The sequence below is a fragment of the Epinephelus moara genome, chromosome 6 (assembly GCF_006386435.1).
Source record: "Epinephelus moara isolate mb chromosome 6, YSFRI_EMoa_1.0, whole genome shotgun sequence".
NCBI classification, from domain to species: domain Eukaryota; kingdom Metazoa; phylum Chordata; class Actinopteri; order Perciformes; family Serranidae; genus Epinephelus; species Epinephelus moara.
In genome coordinates, this window is record NC_065511.1 from 21,531,695 (window position 1) to 21,546,998 (window position 15,304).

At 40.3% G+C, this 15,304-nt stretch overlaps 2 protein-coding genes across 2 annotated transcripts in view; one reads left to right on the forward strand and one right to left on the reverse strand.

Moving 5' to 3' along the window:
* Positions 1–448: 448 nt before the first annotated feature.
* LOC126391703 (urokinase plasminogen activator surface receptor-like) lies at positions 449–3,224 on the forward strand. The gene is made up of 5 exons (XM_050046607.1): positions 449–556; positions 962–1,072; positions 1,157–1,303; positions 2,355–2,465; positions 2,579–3,224. Exons 1-5 carry the CDS (start codon positions 511–513, stop codon positions 2,779–2,781), a joined length of 618 nt encoding a protein of 205 aa, XP_049902564.1. The 5' UTR covers positions 449–510; the 3' UTR covers positions 2,782–3,224.
* Positions 3,225–4,432: 1,208 nt separating this feature from the next.
* LOC126392050 (uncharacterized) overlaps positions 4,433–15,304 on the reverse strand; it is a 28,414-nt gene continuing 17,542 nt past the window's right edge. The window contains exons 2-19 of the mRNA XM_050047164.1: positions 13,673–13,736; positions 13,204–13,587; positions 12,824–13,111; positions 12,442–12,738; positions 11,340–11,717; positions 10,983–11,270; positions 10,602–10,895; positions 9,609–9,638; positions 9,166–9,504; positions 8,760–9,056; positions 8,557–8,647; positions 6,806–6,832; positions 6,447–6,494; positions 6,335–6,361; positions 6,201–6,239; positions 6,041–6,104; positions 5,900–5,930; positions 4,433–4,680 (exon numbers count right to left, since the gene is read on the reverse strand). Coding sequence (XP_049903121.1) covers positions 6,080–6,104; positions 6,201–6,239; positions 6,335–6,361; positions 6,447–6,494; positions 6,806–6,832; positions 8,557–8,647; positions 8,760–9,056; positions 9,166–9,504; positions 9,609–9,638; positions 10,602–10,895; positions 10,983–11,270; positions 11,340–11,717; positions 12,442–12,738; positions 12,824–13,111; positions 13,204–13,587; positions 13,673–13,715 — 2,895 coding nt within the window. The 5' untranslated portion in view covers positions 13,716–13,736 and the 3' untranslated portion in view covers positions 4,433–4,680; positions 5,900–5,930; positions 6,041–6,079. The remainder of the gene's footprint in view (positions 4,681–5,899; positions 5,931–6,040; positions 6,105–6,200; positions 6,240–6,334; positions 6,362–6,446; positions 6,495–6,805; positions 6,833–8,556; positions 8,648–8,759; positions 9,057–9,165; positions 9,505–9,608; positions 9,639–10,601; positions 10,896–10,982; positions 11,271–11,339; positions 11,718–12,441; positions 12,739–12,823; positions 13,112–13,203; positions 13,588–13,672; positions 13,737–15,304) is intronic.

Here is a 15,304-nt window from a genome sequence, read left to right on the forward strand (position 1 = left end):
ATTTTAAGTTTTTTATTTTTGAAAAAAATACTGTTTTCATTGGGAGGTTTGTTCAATAACATTTGAATTAAACTTTAACAGCTGATGACTTGAAAATTATGCTGACTGTCATTTGCATCGACTATTTAGGAAAATCAGAGAAAAATATCATTTGCATAATAATTTGGAACGCGGTGTACTGTTGATAAATGATAGAAGTTAAACATTTACCACTGGCACAGCTCACTGCACTCACTCTTCAGTTGCCTGTGAACAAACGCTGGCACGTAACCGGACCCCGCCCCAGTTAACGGCCTTTTGTTGAAGGTAATTCAAATGTTGCCCCATAATCAGATAGCATTTCACTTTCATTTCATGTAAATTTACAACACCTTCCATAAGTATCACATTTAGTCACTGCCAAGGCGAGACTAGGGAGTGGTCTGAGAATGAAGACAACCCCTTCTCAGGAGAACTACTTAAAGCTGTAGAAAATCAAACTCACACTCAGTCGTGTCCTGCCATCACAAAATGCATCTCCTCACGCTGATCTTGGGTATTGTGCTTCTCCCTGAAGGCAAGTTTTTGTTCTGTTATTTGTTGCGTAACTCTTTGATCTTTAAGGAAATGATTATAATTTATTATTACCACATTTACCTTTACAAATACTACAGATGTGTCACTTAAGGTCACATGCCAAATGACAGTATTGTGTGTAAAGTACTTGTTGCTCTTTGTTACTCACCTGCAGTTTGTACACAGATGATTTGGCTTTCTCTATATTCTGCTGTAGTTAAAAAACAAACATCTGTCTGAATGGCACCTGACATCCACCTTCATACATATTTTTGCAGCTGTGCTCATAATTTTGATGAATTAACTTCAGAGTTAGGATGTTAAAAAGATTATGTCCACTCCTTGTGGAATAAAATGTTGATTTTATATTTTCATTTTTTAACTTATGAGTTTTGTGTTTTCTCAGCCTACTCCCTGAAATGTTATGAGTGTATAGCGGGAGCCTCAGGAACCTGCACAGACACAACAAAGGAATGTCCTTCGCAGTGTGCTGCAGCAAGAGTCATTTCATACGCAGGTATGGCCATTTGTGGTGCATTGTTTTTTATTATAAAACTGCTTAGCACTGGCCCAGTTTACAAAGGTTCCTCTTTTCTTTCAGGTGGCTCAAAACTTGCTGACATCACCTCAAAGGGTTGTGCTGTGGCTGAAGAGTGTATTGAGGCCTCAGTCAACTTTGGAATCGCCAAAACCGTAATTACCAGCAAGTGTTGCACCTCAGCGCTCTGCAACGCCCAACCTGCCCCCGGTAACTTTCTCATATTGTCTGTTAGTATTTAGATGCGTCTCTGCACTGAGAGCTGTTTTTGTTAAAAAGTGACATTTAGTCGCATGAACAAAAAGCTGTAAAAACTGAAAACTACAGACCGTAAAAGTTCATGTTTCAGATATCAAATAACAACTTGTTTTATTATTTTAAAATAACTCTGATTTTACTGACTAAGCCAATACATTTTTAACAGATACAAGTCATTTATTTATGTCTTGTTCCATAGAGACAATGTGAATGTAGGTATTGAGAAGTGATGATGCCAGTCCATCTATCAGAACCTGAGACAATATGTTTGGAGCAGATGTAGAAAGAGACACAAGGAGACTCAAATTCCAAGACCAGAGCCAGTATGAGGAAGATTACTTTTCTGTCAATCACCATTTGTTACAGTAGAGCCCACGGGCAAGATACCCCCAACTGTCACAATACAGTTAGTGTGTGTGTGAGAGAGAGAGGCAGACAGACAGAATTTCCAGGTTTAAATCAATTTTGTTTTATTACCTTACCTATTACATAGCTTACTGTAAAAACAGTCACATTTTCCTGTATTTCAAAATCATCACATCATCAGTCCATGAACAGACAACTGGCATCTCAGTTGCCAGAAGAAAATGTTGGCATTGTACATCTTTGCAAACCATGGATACATTACATTTGTACATTTCATATGCAGGCTAACACATCACTGTTTCTAAAGTGCTGTTGTATATGAGCTGACGTTTTGTTCCTGAACCTAATCACATGTTAATCACAGCGTTGCTGAAACATAGTTTCAATGTGTCCACTAAAAAAATGTACAAATGTAACATATCTGTGGTTTGCAGAAACGAACAGTGCCAACATTTATTCTGGCCATTAGGTGGATTTTGTATATCTGTTCATATGTAAGCTGCTCATCAGCGGGGAAAAACCAACAAAAGTCCATTAAAAGGGATTTTAAAAATGCACTGAAGAAGAACAGGACATTACAGTCACCCCTCAATCCCCCTCTACACCTAATACGAGCAATGTATGTTCTGTATTACAGAGCCCACCAAATCCAATCCAAACGGCAAAAAGTGCTTCACCTGTGATGGACAATCATGCACCTCAACTCTGAACTGTGACGGGGATGAGGACTACTGCATCTCATCAAAAGGTAACCAGCCCATGATATAAACATCTAACTCTGCTCCACATATTCCCTCTGCTCAGAGGGATGCTGTATTGAAACTGACAGATCACGCACTAACATTATTTTCAATCTCTCAGTGAATGTAGGAAATGACAAGGTGACCGTGAAAGGCTGTGCCTCCAAGTTGGTCTGCTCAAATACAGCGTCTGCACAGTTATCAGGGGCCATTGGAGCAGAAGTTAGCTGCTGTCAGGGGAACTTCTGCAACAGCGCCAGCAGCACGAGTGCTGGACTTCTGCTCCTGCTGACACCACTGGTCTCTTTGGTTGTGTTTTCTTAAGTGGTGGAGATGGCAGCATCACTGCAGCACGTGGCAAACAGCTTTTCTTCTCATCTTCACATGGCCTCATAGTGCTTACACACCCTTGGCCTTATCTTTCTACTTGATGAGTGAGACAGTTTAGCAAACAAAGCATAAAATATAACTTAGTGAAGTTGTGATTTTTATTGGTGTCTTGCCTCAAACAGTTTCTAGCCAGCTTCTTTTTTTTTGCATGTTGCCTGTGGAGACAATTGCAACTGTCTTGCACAGAATAACTGTCTACAATAGCTTTTATTTTCATTTTAAAGTAAAACAAGTAAAATGTGAAAAACATGTTGAAGCATAATGTTTGTTCTGAGTGCTGTGCTTAACCTGAAACATATTTTTAATTTCAATTATCAAAATCATTCTTTTGATACTGATAAAATGCTCAATAAATAATAAATTTCTCAACTTTGCTGTGTATTCTGATTGTGTCTCTGTGTTTTCTTTGAGTGCACTGAATCTAATCTTCATCTCATATAAATATAATACATACAGAGAGGGCCCTCCATTTGAGTCACAAAGTAGATGGCAACAAATGTAATTTGTGTGAGGCACATTATCATGAGCCACAGAGAATGGCGGCACTTTGTCATCTTGCAAGTGTGTTCCTACACACAACCCACAGTATTTCCACTCTACCTGCAGCTTTTGAAGTGCACACCTGAGGGCAGCAGACATGTGCAAATTCACAGCGGGACAAGATGACTTTCAGATTGCTTTTTGACCGACTTGAAGTTTTGTTTGCAAAGTTGCTTTGATTCAAAAGCACAAACTTGTGACATTTGGTTTAGTGATACAATGACTTAAAATTTTAACAACTAGTCCTCAAAAGAGTAGTGAAACTATTTTATTCATCTTAACCCAGGAACAATTTCAGGGTTTAACTAGAGATGGTTATTGTATTTTACCCCACTGACAAGACAGAATGATGGGTCCCAAACATTATCTGGTTTAAATGGCATAAATACTGTATATTATATGACTAAAGTTGCACTGATGTCAAAGTAATTAGATAACACAACTGTGAATGAACTGACCCACTGATGGTTCATGCAACTGAATCTGATCAGCTGCAGGCAGGAATTTGGCCTGTTAGGCAGTGTGTAGTGGAGCATAGTGTTGGTAAACAACGGCAGCCTCTCATTAATAGTTATAAGCTGTTGATGTATGTCCATGTGAGTCTACACCCCCCTCAAATGTTCAGCCTGTGTCCATCTCTAGCAGGGTGTCTGTCAGTCGTGTATGACTGGCAGGAGATGTGAAGTGCCTGGATTTGGTAGCATGATTATTTAATGTTTGTTACATGCATGTGTTGTTTTCAGTCGTGGACCTGTGTATGTGCTATAGTTTGTTCCTCATACATTTACCGCTCACAATTAGGATGTTCCATAATAAGACTCTTCTATTATAAGACCTAAAATCACTCCTCATATTGTGATGGTGAGTGTAAAAATACATCCCCTGAAGACCTGAAGTCTGAGATGTTTCTGTTTTCTCATTGGCTGTAAGACAATAGTTGTAGACTCTCAGTCTTGTTAACATGAACCTCCCTCTCAAGTGTTTAGGAGAAAATAATCAAATCAATTTGCAGTTTATATGTACAACCCAAACAGCTGAGGCAACGTGAGAGAAAAGCATATTTATTATGTTGAACAGGTGCAAAAAAAATCAGTTAATTGACAGCTGATACACTTTCTGTAAATGAAGTAAATGAAGATTAAATGCAAAATGAAAATCGCCCCCCCACCCTGTAAATATACATGCTCTGTGCAGTATCATGTAAATGAATAATAAGAGCAAAGTGATCCTGGAAGGACGTGATGTTTCCGAGATGTCTTGAAGAACTCAGTAGTTGCCATACACGTGGTAATCCTGCAGCAAATATGAGGAAAATTGGAATAAATTATAATATCTTATAGTTTTAGTTCTGGTGAGGCAAGTACTGAGGATGTTGCTATCCTCCACCCTCTGACTCATGACCCAGAAAGCAGGTTGTCTATTAAATGCATCGAAGGAGATCTACAGAAGAGGAAACACATGTGTATCCTATGCAGAAGGTAACATCCTGTCAGGTGGAATCTCTCTTTGGATTGATCACTGATCACAGTACATTGCTGCAGTATTAATACTACATTATTTCAACACTGTGGATTGGACCAGCTGTCACAACGTAGAGGGAAAGGGACACCAAGAGAAGGACCCATATGCAGGAAGTCGAGGCAGCAGGATGATTTCAGTGGGTTATTGTTAAAGACCAGGCTGGGAGCAGGCAAAATGACAGTAAGCCAAACTAGACAGTTGGCCAGGTAGGCACACAGCAAACACACAGGTAACAGAGGGTGCGGTCGAATAATCCTTTTTGCTTAGGAGGGTTCCTAACTGAGTCTCACGAATCTCCCGGTAAGAACACCCAAAAGTTACCTTTCACTTTTGATCCCCAGATGAAGGGCCTCATGTTCAGCATATACAGTATATGTAAGAAGAAAATGATCTTGAGTACATTTTAGTAATGCTTACCTGGATAATCTATCCCATAGTGATCTCCTGTGAACAGTAAGCCAAACTAGACAGTTGGCCAGGTAGGCACACAGCAAACACACAGGTAACAGAGGGTGCGGTCGAATAATCTTTTTAGCTTAGGAGGGTCCCTAACTGAGTGAAATGACTCAGGAATATCAAGGTGGCAGCCATGACAAGAGCTCAAAAATACACACCACTTGGCAGAAACAAATAATAAGCCTATCTTGCATAAATGTAACAATTATTTTTATAACTGGGATTCAGGTTGAGCGGGGAAGGCCAGCCAGAGCAGATGGGGGAAGTGGGAACAGGTGTGTGGATGAGATGGGTGGGGCAATCAGATGATGGGGAAAGGAAGGAAAGTCCTAGTGGATGGATGGAAAATTGCAATAAAAGAGCCTCAGGAAAAGGGAGCATGACAGATAGACAGTGACACTCAGCATTTAAGAGTGCGACTCCCAAGCACTCCTGATGTCTCTTTGACGAGTGTGCACAAACAAACAAACAAAGCACAGCAGGCAAATCTTTTATTTACATCTGATTTGAACATTACCACCACATCACTACTGACCTCAGGCCTGTCAGGAGGAGGTGTCCGAGTACTATGTCAAACAGAAACATAAAAAGAAATGTATAATTAATGTACAGCTAAAAGATACACAATGGTGTGTGATTTTAAAGAGCAGGGAACAGCTGTGTTAGTAAAACTCACTGCTTTGGGGATGGGCAGCGTGGCTTGGAGATTTGAGTGTCAGTTTACAGTGGTGGTGTTGTTTCTACGAGAGGAGGAGGAAATCACACAGTATCAGTTTTAGGCTGTGCTTACTATTAGGGTCGTGTGATGCAGTAGTGAAGCATTGATTAACACTTACACATAGCCAACATTGAGGTCCGCAGTGTTGCCTTGGCCTCTGCAAGGGTGATACATATTTTATTTATATTCATAAAAACAGGTATTTTTCCAGTGATATAATTGATTAATATAACAAAAGGTTCAAATTGGCACCTTGAAAATCTGCTCCAGAATGACCTCCTGTAAGAATAGCATTAATTAAATATTAAATTGTTAGAAACTTGAAGAGTGAGAATGGTTAAAGTCTAAAAAGAAAATCACCTACCTGGTTTCATTGTCACCTTTCCACCCAATACGACCATCCTCTGCTCTGCTGAAAAGGGAAGAAATGCAAACATGAGCAGTGCTGGACCTAGCATATTCAGTGCCTGAGGCAAGGTTCCATTTTGTATTTATTACTAACAAGAGAAGAGCTAATGGCAAATCAACACAAATAAACAACTTTGTCAGCAAACGATAATAAATAACAACAATGACAGAATACAGTATGTGCAAATTTGCAAATGTTGTATGGCTTTTGCTTTTCATATTACCTTCACTCCAATTTTGCCCCCCCTCCGCTACTGAACATGAGGCCCTTCATCTCAGGATTAAAAGTGAAAGGTAACTTTTGGGTATTCTTACCGGGAGATTCGGTTCCAGATGGACCCCCTGTAAGGAAAGCACAGCGTTAGTACTTGTCAGTATAGGTTTACTGTATTTGTCCTGTTTGTAAAACAACCAGTCTGCTGACTGTTTTTCTGGCCTTGGAGGTCTCTCCCTGTTTTCAGGGTTTCTCCTGGACATTTCAGTGAAGAGAAAGTTTTAGTAAATCATGTTACAGCTCATCATGATATTAGACTAACAAGAAAATGATCCTGAGTACATTTTTAGTAATACTTACCTGGATAATCTATCCCATAGTGATCTCCTGTGAAAGTTTGAATTGAGACAGATTTACTTTGTTTTTGGTGGAAGCACAGGGTGCACGTCCTCAGTGATTTTGGAAAAATGTTTAAGGATTTAGAACAATCTACATAAAAGGACGTTAAGGACATCTGTATTTAAAGTATAGATCTATACTTTAAATACTCTTGCTCCCAGTGGCCTTAATGTTGAGTTTGACCTTAAACGTTTTCTTTGACTCTAGATTGTCCTATGTCCTTAACTTCCTTTTATGTAGATTGTTCTAAATCCTTAAACATTTTTCCAAAATTCCTAAAATTTAACTTTTTTTCTATTTCAATTATCTACCGTTACTATTGTAAGTAGATTTTTTCCAAATTTAATTTTTTCCTAAAAATTATTTTTCTAAAATTGTATTCAAAATTTAATATTTATGTACTTAATCCTTTACAATTATGTTTCATATATTTAGATGTCTTATTTCAAAGTCCTAACAATTGTTTTTGCAGTCTCCCCCTCCTATAGGAATACATTTTTCAAGAAAAAGGGGTATTCTGCTCTTTTCCCACTTTCCACTAAGTGGTGTTTAAATGCATTATCCTTTTCCTGATCTGGCTGTATTTAAGATAATGATACTTTTTATTGTCTACTACTTTTTGATAACTGAAAAGAAGGTAAGTGTTTTTGAATTGTACTTTCGAATTGTCTATATTTTGTCTTTTTTAGTCTTTAAGATTATACTTGAATGGAAATTGAGCTTTGATCATTTTGTGCCTTTTTTCGTGTTTGATCTGTGTGGCAATTTGTGTTGATTGTCGGCTCCTCCCATGGCATGTGCCTGTAATTGAAGACACTCCCTCTCATCATAGAGCTGTGTCTTATAAAATGTTTGGTAGCTCAGTGTCTTGTAATACCCTGATGAAGGCGGTCTAGTCGAAACGTTGGTACTTGAATAAAAGAAAACATTTTTGCATTGAGTCTTTGAGTGTGTGCCTCATCTTTTTCAAAACAGTTGACACACTATCATAGAAAATGGGGGTGATTTATTTGTTTCACTGAGGCATCCGCAGTCAGCCTTGGGCTGGAATAATTACTATACAAAAAAAAAAGATATGAGGAACATGGATCGTGCATTAATCTGAAAGTGCACCCAAAATGTTCCATCAGGCTGAGCACATCAAAGAGAGTGCCTTTATTTCTAGCACCATCTGCTGTTAAGCCTCCAACATTGCAGCTCCAATTACAATGCACATGTGTCATACCCTGTTGCTCCCACAGGGGTCATAGGCCATGTCTCAGCTCTCATTAGCCTTGGATATAAGCGTTCTTACTGAAATCTCGTTACAATGACGTCATCATTATGCATTCAGGTTTCTGAACTAGTTAATGCTGACTTTTACATCTAACACACAAAGAACAACTGATAATATTAATAGTATTGATATCACCCATCTCCAGGATTGGCACATTTTGAACTGACATGTATTTACCGTCTCTTACAGAGGACCACTCCAAACACTGCAGCTAGGATGATTACAATCAGGACTGGCACAGCAATGGCTGCTGGATAAATGCTTGATCCTGTTGATAGGAACATTTAAGGCACATTCAAATGTATTAAGGGAAATACACAACTCAATGTATGATGGTACTGCAAGATATAAACAGAGCAGATGAATGTTGTTGCTCTAACCCTTCACAGTCAGCTGGACTGTGCTGGCTTGTGTCTTGCCGAGCCAGGATTTGGCTGTGCAGGTTAGGCTTTTGACTTCGTCTCCTCCAGCAGCCCTGAAAGTGATGGTGGAGGTCGTCTCCCAGATGCCCTCTGGCGTCCAGGTTTGTGTGACCTTGTTGGTGAGGCTAGGGACACTCCATGAGAACACCGGAGGATGTGATGGACATGTGTGTGTCACAGAACACGAGACAGTAACTGTTGAGCCAGCATCAACTTCTGGTGGAACTGAGGTCATCACTGGTTTTGCTGGGGACGCTGAGCAAGTGAAGCATAAAGTAGAGTACTTTTGTCAACTAGGAAGCCAACAGATAAATAGCTTGGCACTGGCACAAAAAAAAAATAAAGGATCAGTTTTAATCCAGACCTTTCATAACAACAAATACGCAGCTATTGTTGTATCTGACTCTGTCATTTCCTCTCTCTGCGTGGAAACAGAAGGGCCCATTATCAAAGGGCTTGATGTCATCAATCTCCAATGAGCAGTTTCCCCCATTCAGATCCCCTAATATCCTGGTGCGGCCCTTGAAATGGTCAACCACATAGGACGGGGCATTATGGTAGATGACATCCCCATTTTTTTTGGACCAGATGCCACGTGTGACAGGTATATCCTCCTGGAATGGGAAGCTGCAGGGAATCACCACACAGGAGTGGGTCAGGGCGGTGAATCTGAAAGGGACGTCAGCAACCAGATCGTGGAGCGCTGTAAAGAGAGAAAAAAGCCATGATGGGATGCCTGTAGAAATCAGTCACATGTGTGACATAATATGGCAGCAAGATGAGTTTTGAGAGAAGAAGTACACCCACTGTCATTTTCAAATGGATCCCTCACATATGCTGGAAAAAAAACATGAGAACAAGCGATTAAAAAATAAATCATTTTCAAATGTTGTCTCATCATTAGTACAAAAGTTTGAAATTATTCGTATTTGCTTTCTGGCAGAGAGTTAAATGAAAATATTACCACCAATCTCTTATCTGTTGGTTAAATGTAAGGCTGCAGCCAGTTAGCTTAGCTTAGCATAAAGACTGGAAACAGGGAAACAGCTAGCAGCACATCTAAAGCTCGCTAGATAACATGTTGTATCCTGCTTTTTAATCCATATAAACCAAAGTTCAAAAACAACAATTCACCATTTTACTAGTGCCGAACTTTTTGTGGGCTCTGAGCAGCTGCTAAGCAACCAGCAGAAACTGAAGGCTAGAAGGAGTCCAGCACATTACCCCCGTAAAATAGTAATTTTTTACTTCTGTTTTTGCTCAGATTTAACAAACTAGACATGACATGTTAACAAGTAAACTGCAGAGTTGCGGGAAGGCAGATTTTGTAACCTATAGACGGAGCCAGGCAAGGCTTTTCCCCATGTCTCCAATCTTAATGCTAAAATAAGCTCACTGGCTACTGGCTGCAGTCATAGATTGGTTTTAATCTTCTCATCTGACTCTGTTAGAAAGCCAATACACATCACTCCAGATTTCTTGAATAATCCTTTAAAAGTCAAGTGTGAAGGATTTAGTGGCATCTAGTGGTGAGGGTGCAGATTGCAATCAACTACAACTTCTCCCAAGTGCCATGTGTGAATAGCCTTATTTAGAGCTCATGTTTGATTTGTCCGTTCAGGGTGAACAACATGGCAGACTCCATGGTTAACATAAATAAAACAATGCTTAGTTTCAGGTGATTATACACTGAAGGAAACATAGGTATAAATATTATTGTCCACTTCTGTCAATATATCCACCTAAATCCTGAACACTGGACCTTTAAGTGATCGCTCTATATGACATGTAGGAACTTACGTTTTATATGAAGGATTTCAGAGTCTGAGGTCTCCCCAGTAACAAACTGAGCAGTGCAGGTCAAAGTTTTACCGTGATCCTCAAGAGAACCAATAAAGGTGAGATTTGACACTGTGATAAAGGTGGTGCTTGAGTTCTGTTTGGTTCTTGTTTTAATCCTCATGTCTTCATAGTTCCACATGATGGTTGGTTGATTTTTCTTGCACTTGTAGGAAACAGAACAAATGACACTCTTTGCCACACCCTCCGTCACCTCGCCTGGACGCTCAGTCATTGCGATGTTGTCATATGGACCTGAGCAGAAACGTAACAGCGAGGCTTGAATATAAACAGGGGCATTTCTATATGAACTCAAATAACACACCGTGTCATTGTACTCACATTCAACATTCAGCTTGAGCTCACTTGTGGCTCTCTGACCACCTCTGTAGCTGACAGTACACTTCACACTTTGGTCTTCCTCTTTCACAGCCCAAGTTAGCTCTACTTTCCTTTCCCAAATCCCATCAGATACCAGAGTGTCGCTAATGACTTCGTTTCCAGGTACACCACTTAGGATCAGGGTTGGGGGATCAGAGATACATGAATGACGGACATTGCAGGAGACTGTGCTCTCCTCTCCCACCCTGGGGATACCAATGATGTTCAGCTGAGGCTCCTGTGCACGCTCTGTAAGATCAAAGCAATATTGTAATATGGAGAACTGCATTTCAATTGATTAAAAAGAAAAATACTCACCTGAAACAATAAGTTGAGAGGTTTTGTTTAAAAGTGCGTGGCTCAAGTTGTGGGAGGAGGTGATAGAGTCTTTTTCTATCCATGGGTAAAGTCTGTCCTGGTTGTGTGACATCTCCAGCCTCTCAATCTTTAGACTACAATTCCTCTCACTCACAGATCCAATCAAGCTGGTTATCCCATTAAACTTACTAATAACACTCTGTCCTTCACCAAACACAGGTGAGTATCCGTTGCTCTGGAACAAGTACCATATGACTCTGAGGTGAGAAGGCGGAGGGACACGGTAGGTGAACGTGCAAGGAATGATGACACATGAGCCTCTCATGCCTGTGATGCTGCTGGGGGTGGTGAAGGACCAGCCACGAGAAAGCATGTTTCCTGTAAAAAGAGGAAACAGTTCAGTCAAAGTCACAAAGCTTTCTCTGATTACATTTACTGTCTTCTAAAATAATAATAATAATGATAATAATAATAATAATGATAATAATAATACATTTTATTTCTGGGTGCCTTTCATGACACTCAAGGTCGCCTTACAGAGTAAAATACAAGAAAATACAAAGTATAAGATTATTCAACATTTAACAACAAACAAACAAACAATAGATTCCTCAAAGAGATTACTTTATTGTTTTAAATTAATTTCCTCTAACACCATGTCCTAACTAAACACAGTGCAAGTGGCTTACAGTTTGACTGCAATGTAATTTATTGAAATGTCCTAACTGGCTACAGGTGAAGCAGTGCTGCCCCTCTGAGCTGAACTTCTGTCGGGTGCTGTGTTTCTATTTATTCACTGGCTTTAAAAGCTCTGCAATGGAGGAGGAGCAGCTGATTTGTGATGTTGAAATGAGAAGTTGTCTATACAATATCTCCTCATTAAACTGCAAAAACCTAAAAAAGGTGGCAGCTGGCTTGAGGGAGATTGCAAGGAAGCAGAAGTTTTCTGGTAAATGACCATCGCTGATAACAGCCTACTTACTGTTGGCTGTACTGTATCTCATTTCCAGAAGCCTACATATCAAAATACAAAACATGTAATTTCTGTTTGTAAAGTACAAATGTGGAAAGGTAGAAAGTACTTATTATGATTTCTACTCACTCGTTACCCGTAGGGTGGTGCTCATTTCCTGCCTCTGTCCCCCAGAGAATTGTGCGTAGCAAGTCAGAGATCGTCCGTGGTCGTTACCTGATGCTGTGAATGTCAGTGTGGAGACAGTCTTCCACTCGGCACTTCCACTCTGCCTGGTTTCACTGGAGGCTGGCATACTAGCATAGTTCCATGTGAGAATTGGTACATGTTTTGGGCATGTGTATAAGGCAGTGCAGGTTACTTTGCTCGCCTGTCCCTCAAGAAATTCGTATGATGTCTGGCTGATAGTCAACGGTGAAAAGGAGCCTGAGGTACAAATGGTAAATGTTAATATTTTTTAAGCGTCAGCATAAAAGAAAACTGGTGATAGTTTCGCAAATTCATCACTTACATTCTGCATTCAAAGCTTTAAAGGCTTTTGCGGTGATACCGCCCTTGTGTTGGACAGAGCACTCCACAGTTTGGTGGTCTCTTTCTATGAACATTGTGCTCGTCAGGGTGGTTTTGGATGTCCCATCACTTATGGTGCTATGACTTAGACTGGGGTTAAGCAGTGGGATGTTGAGTCTCAGTGTTGGTGGGTAAGTGGGACAGGTGTGACGAACAGTGCATTGCACTGTCACGGTTTGTCCAACCTTCATGTTTCCAGAGATCGTAATATATGGTGCCTCAGCCCTGTCTTTACAAAGGAAATGTGAAGAATTATTGATGTTAATGAATACACATCTATCTTGAAGTGTATCTTTTTCTCACCTCACCATGAGAACTTACCTAGTACTTCAATTGTTACAGTTTTGTCGTAGAATGCATGGGTGTATTTCCCAATATTCTCTGGATCTACCCAGGGGTAAATCCTCTGTCTGTGGTGAGACGATCTCACTGGGTAGATTTCAAGACTGCATTTCTTCTCATAACCAGATGTCAACGCTCGTGTTTTTCTTCTAAATATGTCAATTACATCATTTGGGTACCAGCTGTCACAAACTAGAGGATATCCGTGGTTCACATACTGGTACCAAACCACACGATCTGGTCTTCGAGGTGGATTCTTATAGTAGTCAAAGGTGCAAGGGATGACAAGGCAGGAACCCGCCAATCCTTGGATGTTGCTTGGCATCTTTACTTGCCAAGCCCTGGAACTGCAGAAAATGTATCCTGCAAGAGCACCAGTGTGCATTAGGAAAATTAAAAATGTAAAAAATGTAAAATGTAAAAACTGAATAGAAGCAAAATGCGTTACCTAGAATACAGAAGCTCAGGAGAAAATGGCTGAATCCAGACATCTTGAAAAGGATTCCACAAACCTAGAATGCGTAAAATGAACACTGTAGAATTACGCTGAAAAATAAGAATTAAAGGAAAATAGAATGTGTCTGTAATTCCTTTTTCATATTGCCGATACATAAATCAATTCAGATTCATCCTATGGCTTCATTGGTGAATGGGTACTCAAGCTATTTAAAGGAGACCTATTATGCTTTTTTCAGGGTCATATTGATATGAATATGTAATATTGGGGTCTAATGGAATAAATTTATGTGCTTTAAAGCAGCTGTGCGGAACTTTTCATTTTCGTTGATTATAGCGCCCCTTTGTCGAAGCGGTATGACACCCACAGCCTGGTGTCGTAAAATTCCAACTGCAGCCGGCAATTACCGCATGCATTTGTTTTGGAGAGCGAGAGGATTAACTAACGTCAGGTCAGTCCAAGTAATTAGTGGAAACAGCAAAATTACTCAGTAAATTCTCCTGTCGTGTTTCTGTTCTGATCTAATGTAATCTGTTGTGTATTTTGAGCTACTACAGCTACGGTAGTAGTGTGAGCCTCAAGTTATTCTGGGTAATGTAGTAACCGTTGTTGTGCTACTGGAAACAATGAGAAGCAGCCGTGTACGTTCGGTGTAAGGAGGAATAAACAGTTAACAAGTCATCTGCTGAGTCTGCATTATTATGTGAAAAGAATACTCCGATGATTTGGGAGTTATGCCCTTTTTCTATCATTTTCATACTGAGACAGCGGTTAGCATGGCACTTGTAGGGGGTCAGTGCATTTTGCGCGGAGGGATACACTGGTGAGCAACAGCTGCTCTGGGACAGGTACGCTAGGTTACTCGGTAAAAGCAAACAAAGAGACGACACGGACGATATTACTCACCCGACTGAAAGCTGTCCATCAGCTCCTGCAGGCCTGGGTGCCCAGTTCATCTTAGGAACATGAAAAAAGTTTCAATCACGCCAGGATTAGTGATTGCTGCAAAGTTTTCATTCCTTGTGATGCACTCTCTGCAGCGGTTTTCCTCCTGATGATATATCTCCCCAACGATGGTAGCACCGAGGGAGTGGAGGATTCAGCCTTTCTTCTCGCCTGCTCAGCATGCAACACATGGAGTTCCTCATCTGTGTACACCGGCTCAAACAGGTATGGCTCTGGATCTGTGTCCGCTACAAGAAACGCTTCAAAATCGCGTTCAAAGTCGTCCATTGCAGCTCCTAAAATCCGGAGATATCGCTAGGCTAAATAAACAGCTGAGTTTTGTTTACAGGCTATGTCTGTGCCTGTGCCTGCTCACCGGTGTATCCCTCCGCGGATCACAGCGCAGGACGTGCTGACCCCCTATAAGCGCCATGCTAAACGCTGAACTAAACGTACAGACACAAAAAAGATATCGATCATGTTGTCTCAATATGAAAATGATAGAGAAAAAAAGATATCGATCATGTTGTCTCAATATGAAAATGATAGAGAAAGGGCATACCTCCCAAATCGTTGGAGTATTCTTTTATGTGAAGATACACAGTGAAGACATAACATAATCCTAACACAGCAAAGCTGTTACCTGCAGCCTTCGCTTGCAAAGCTAACGCTACTAAC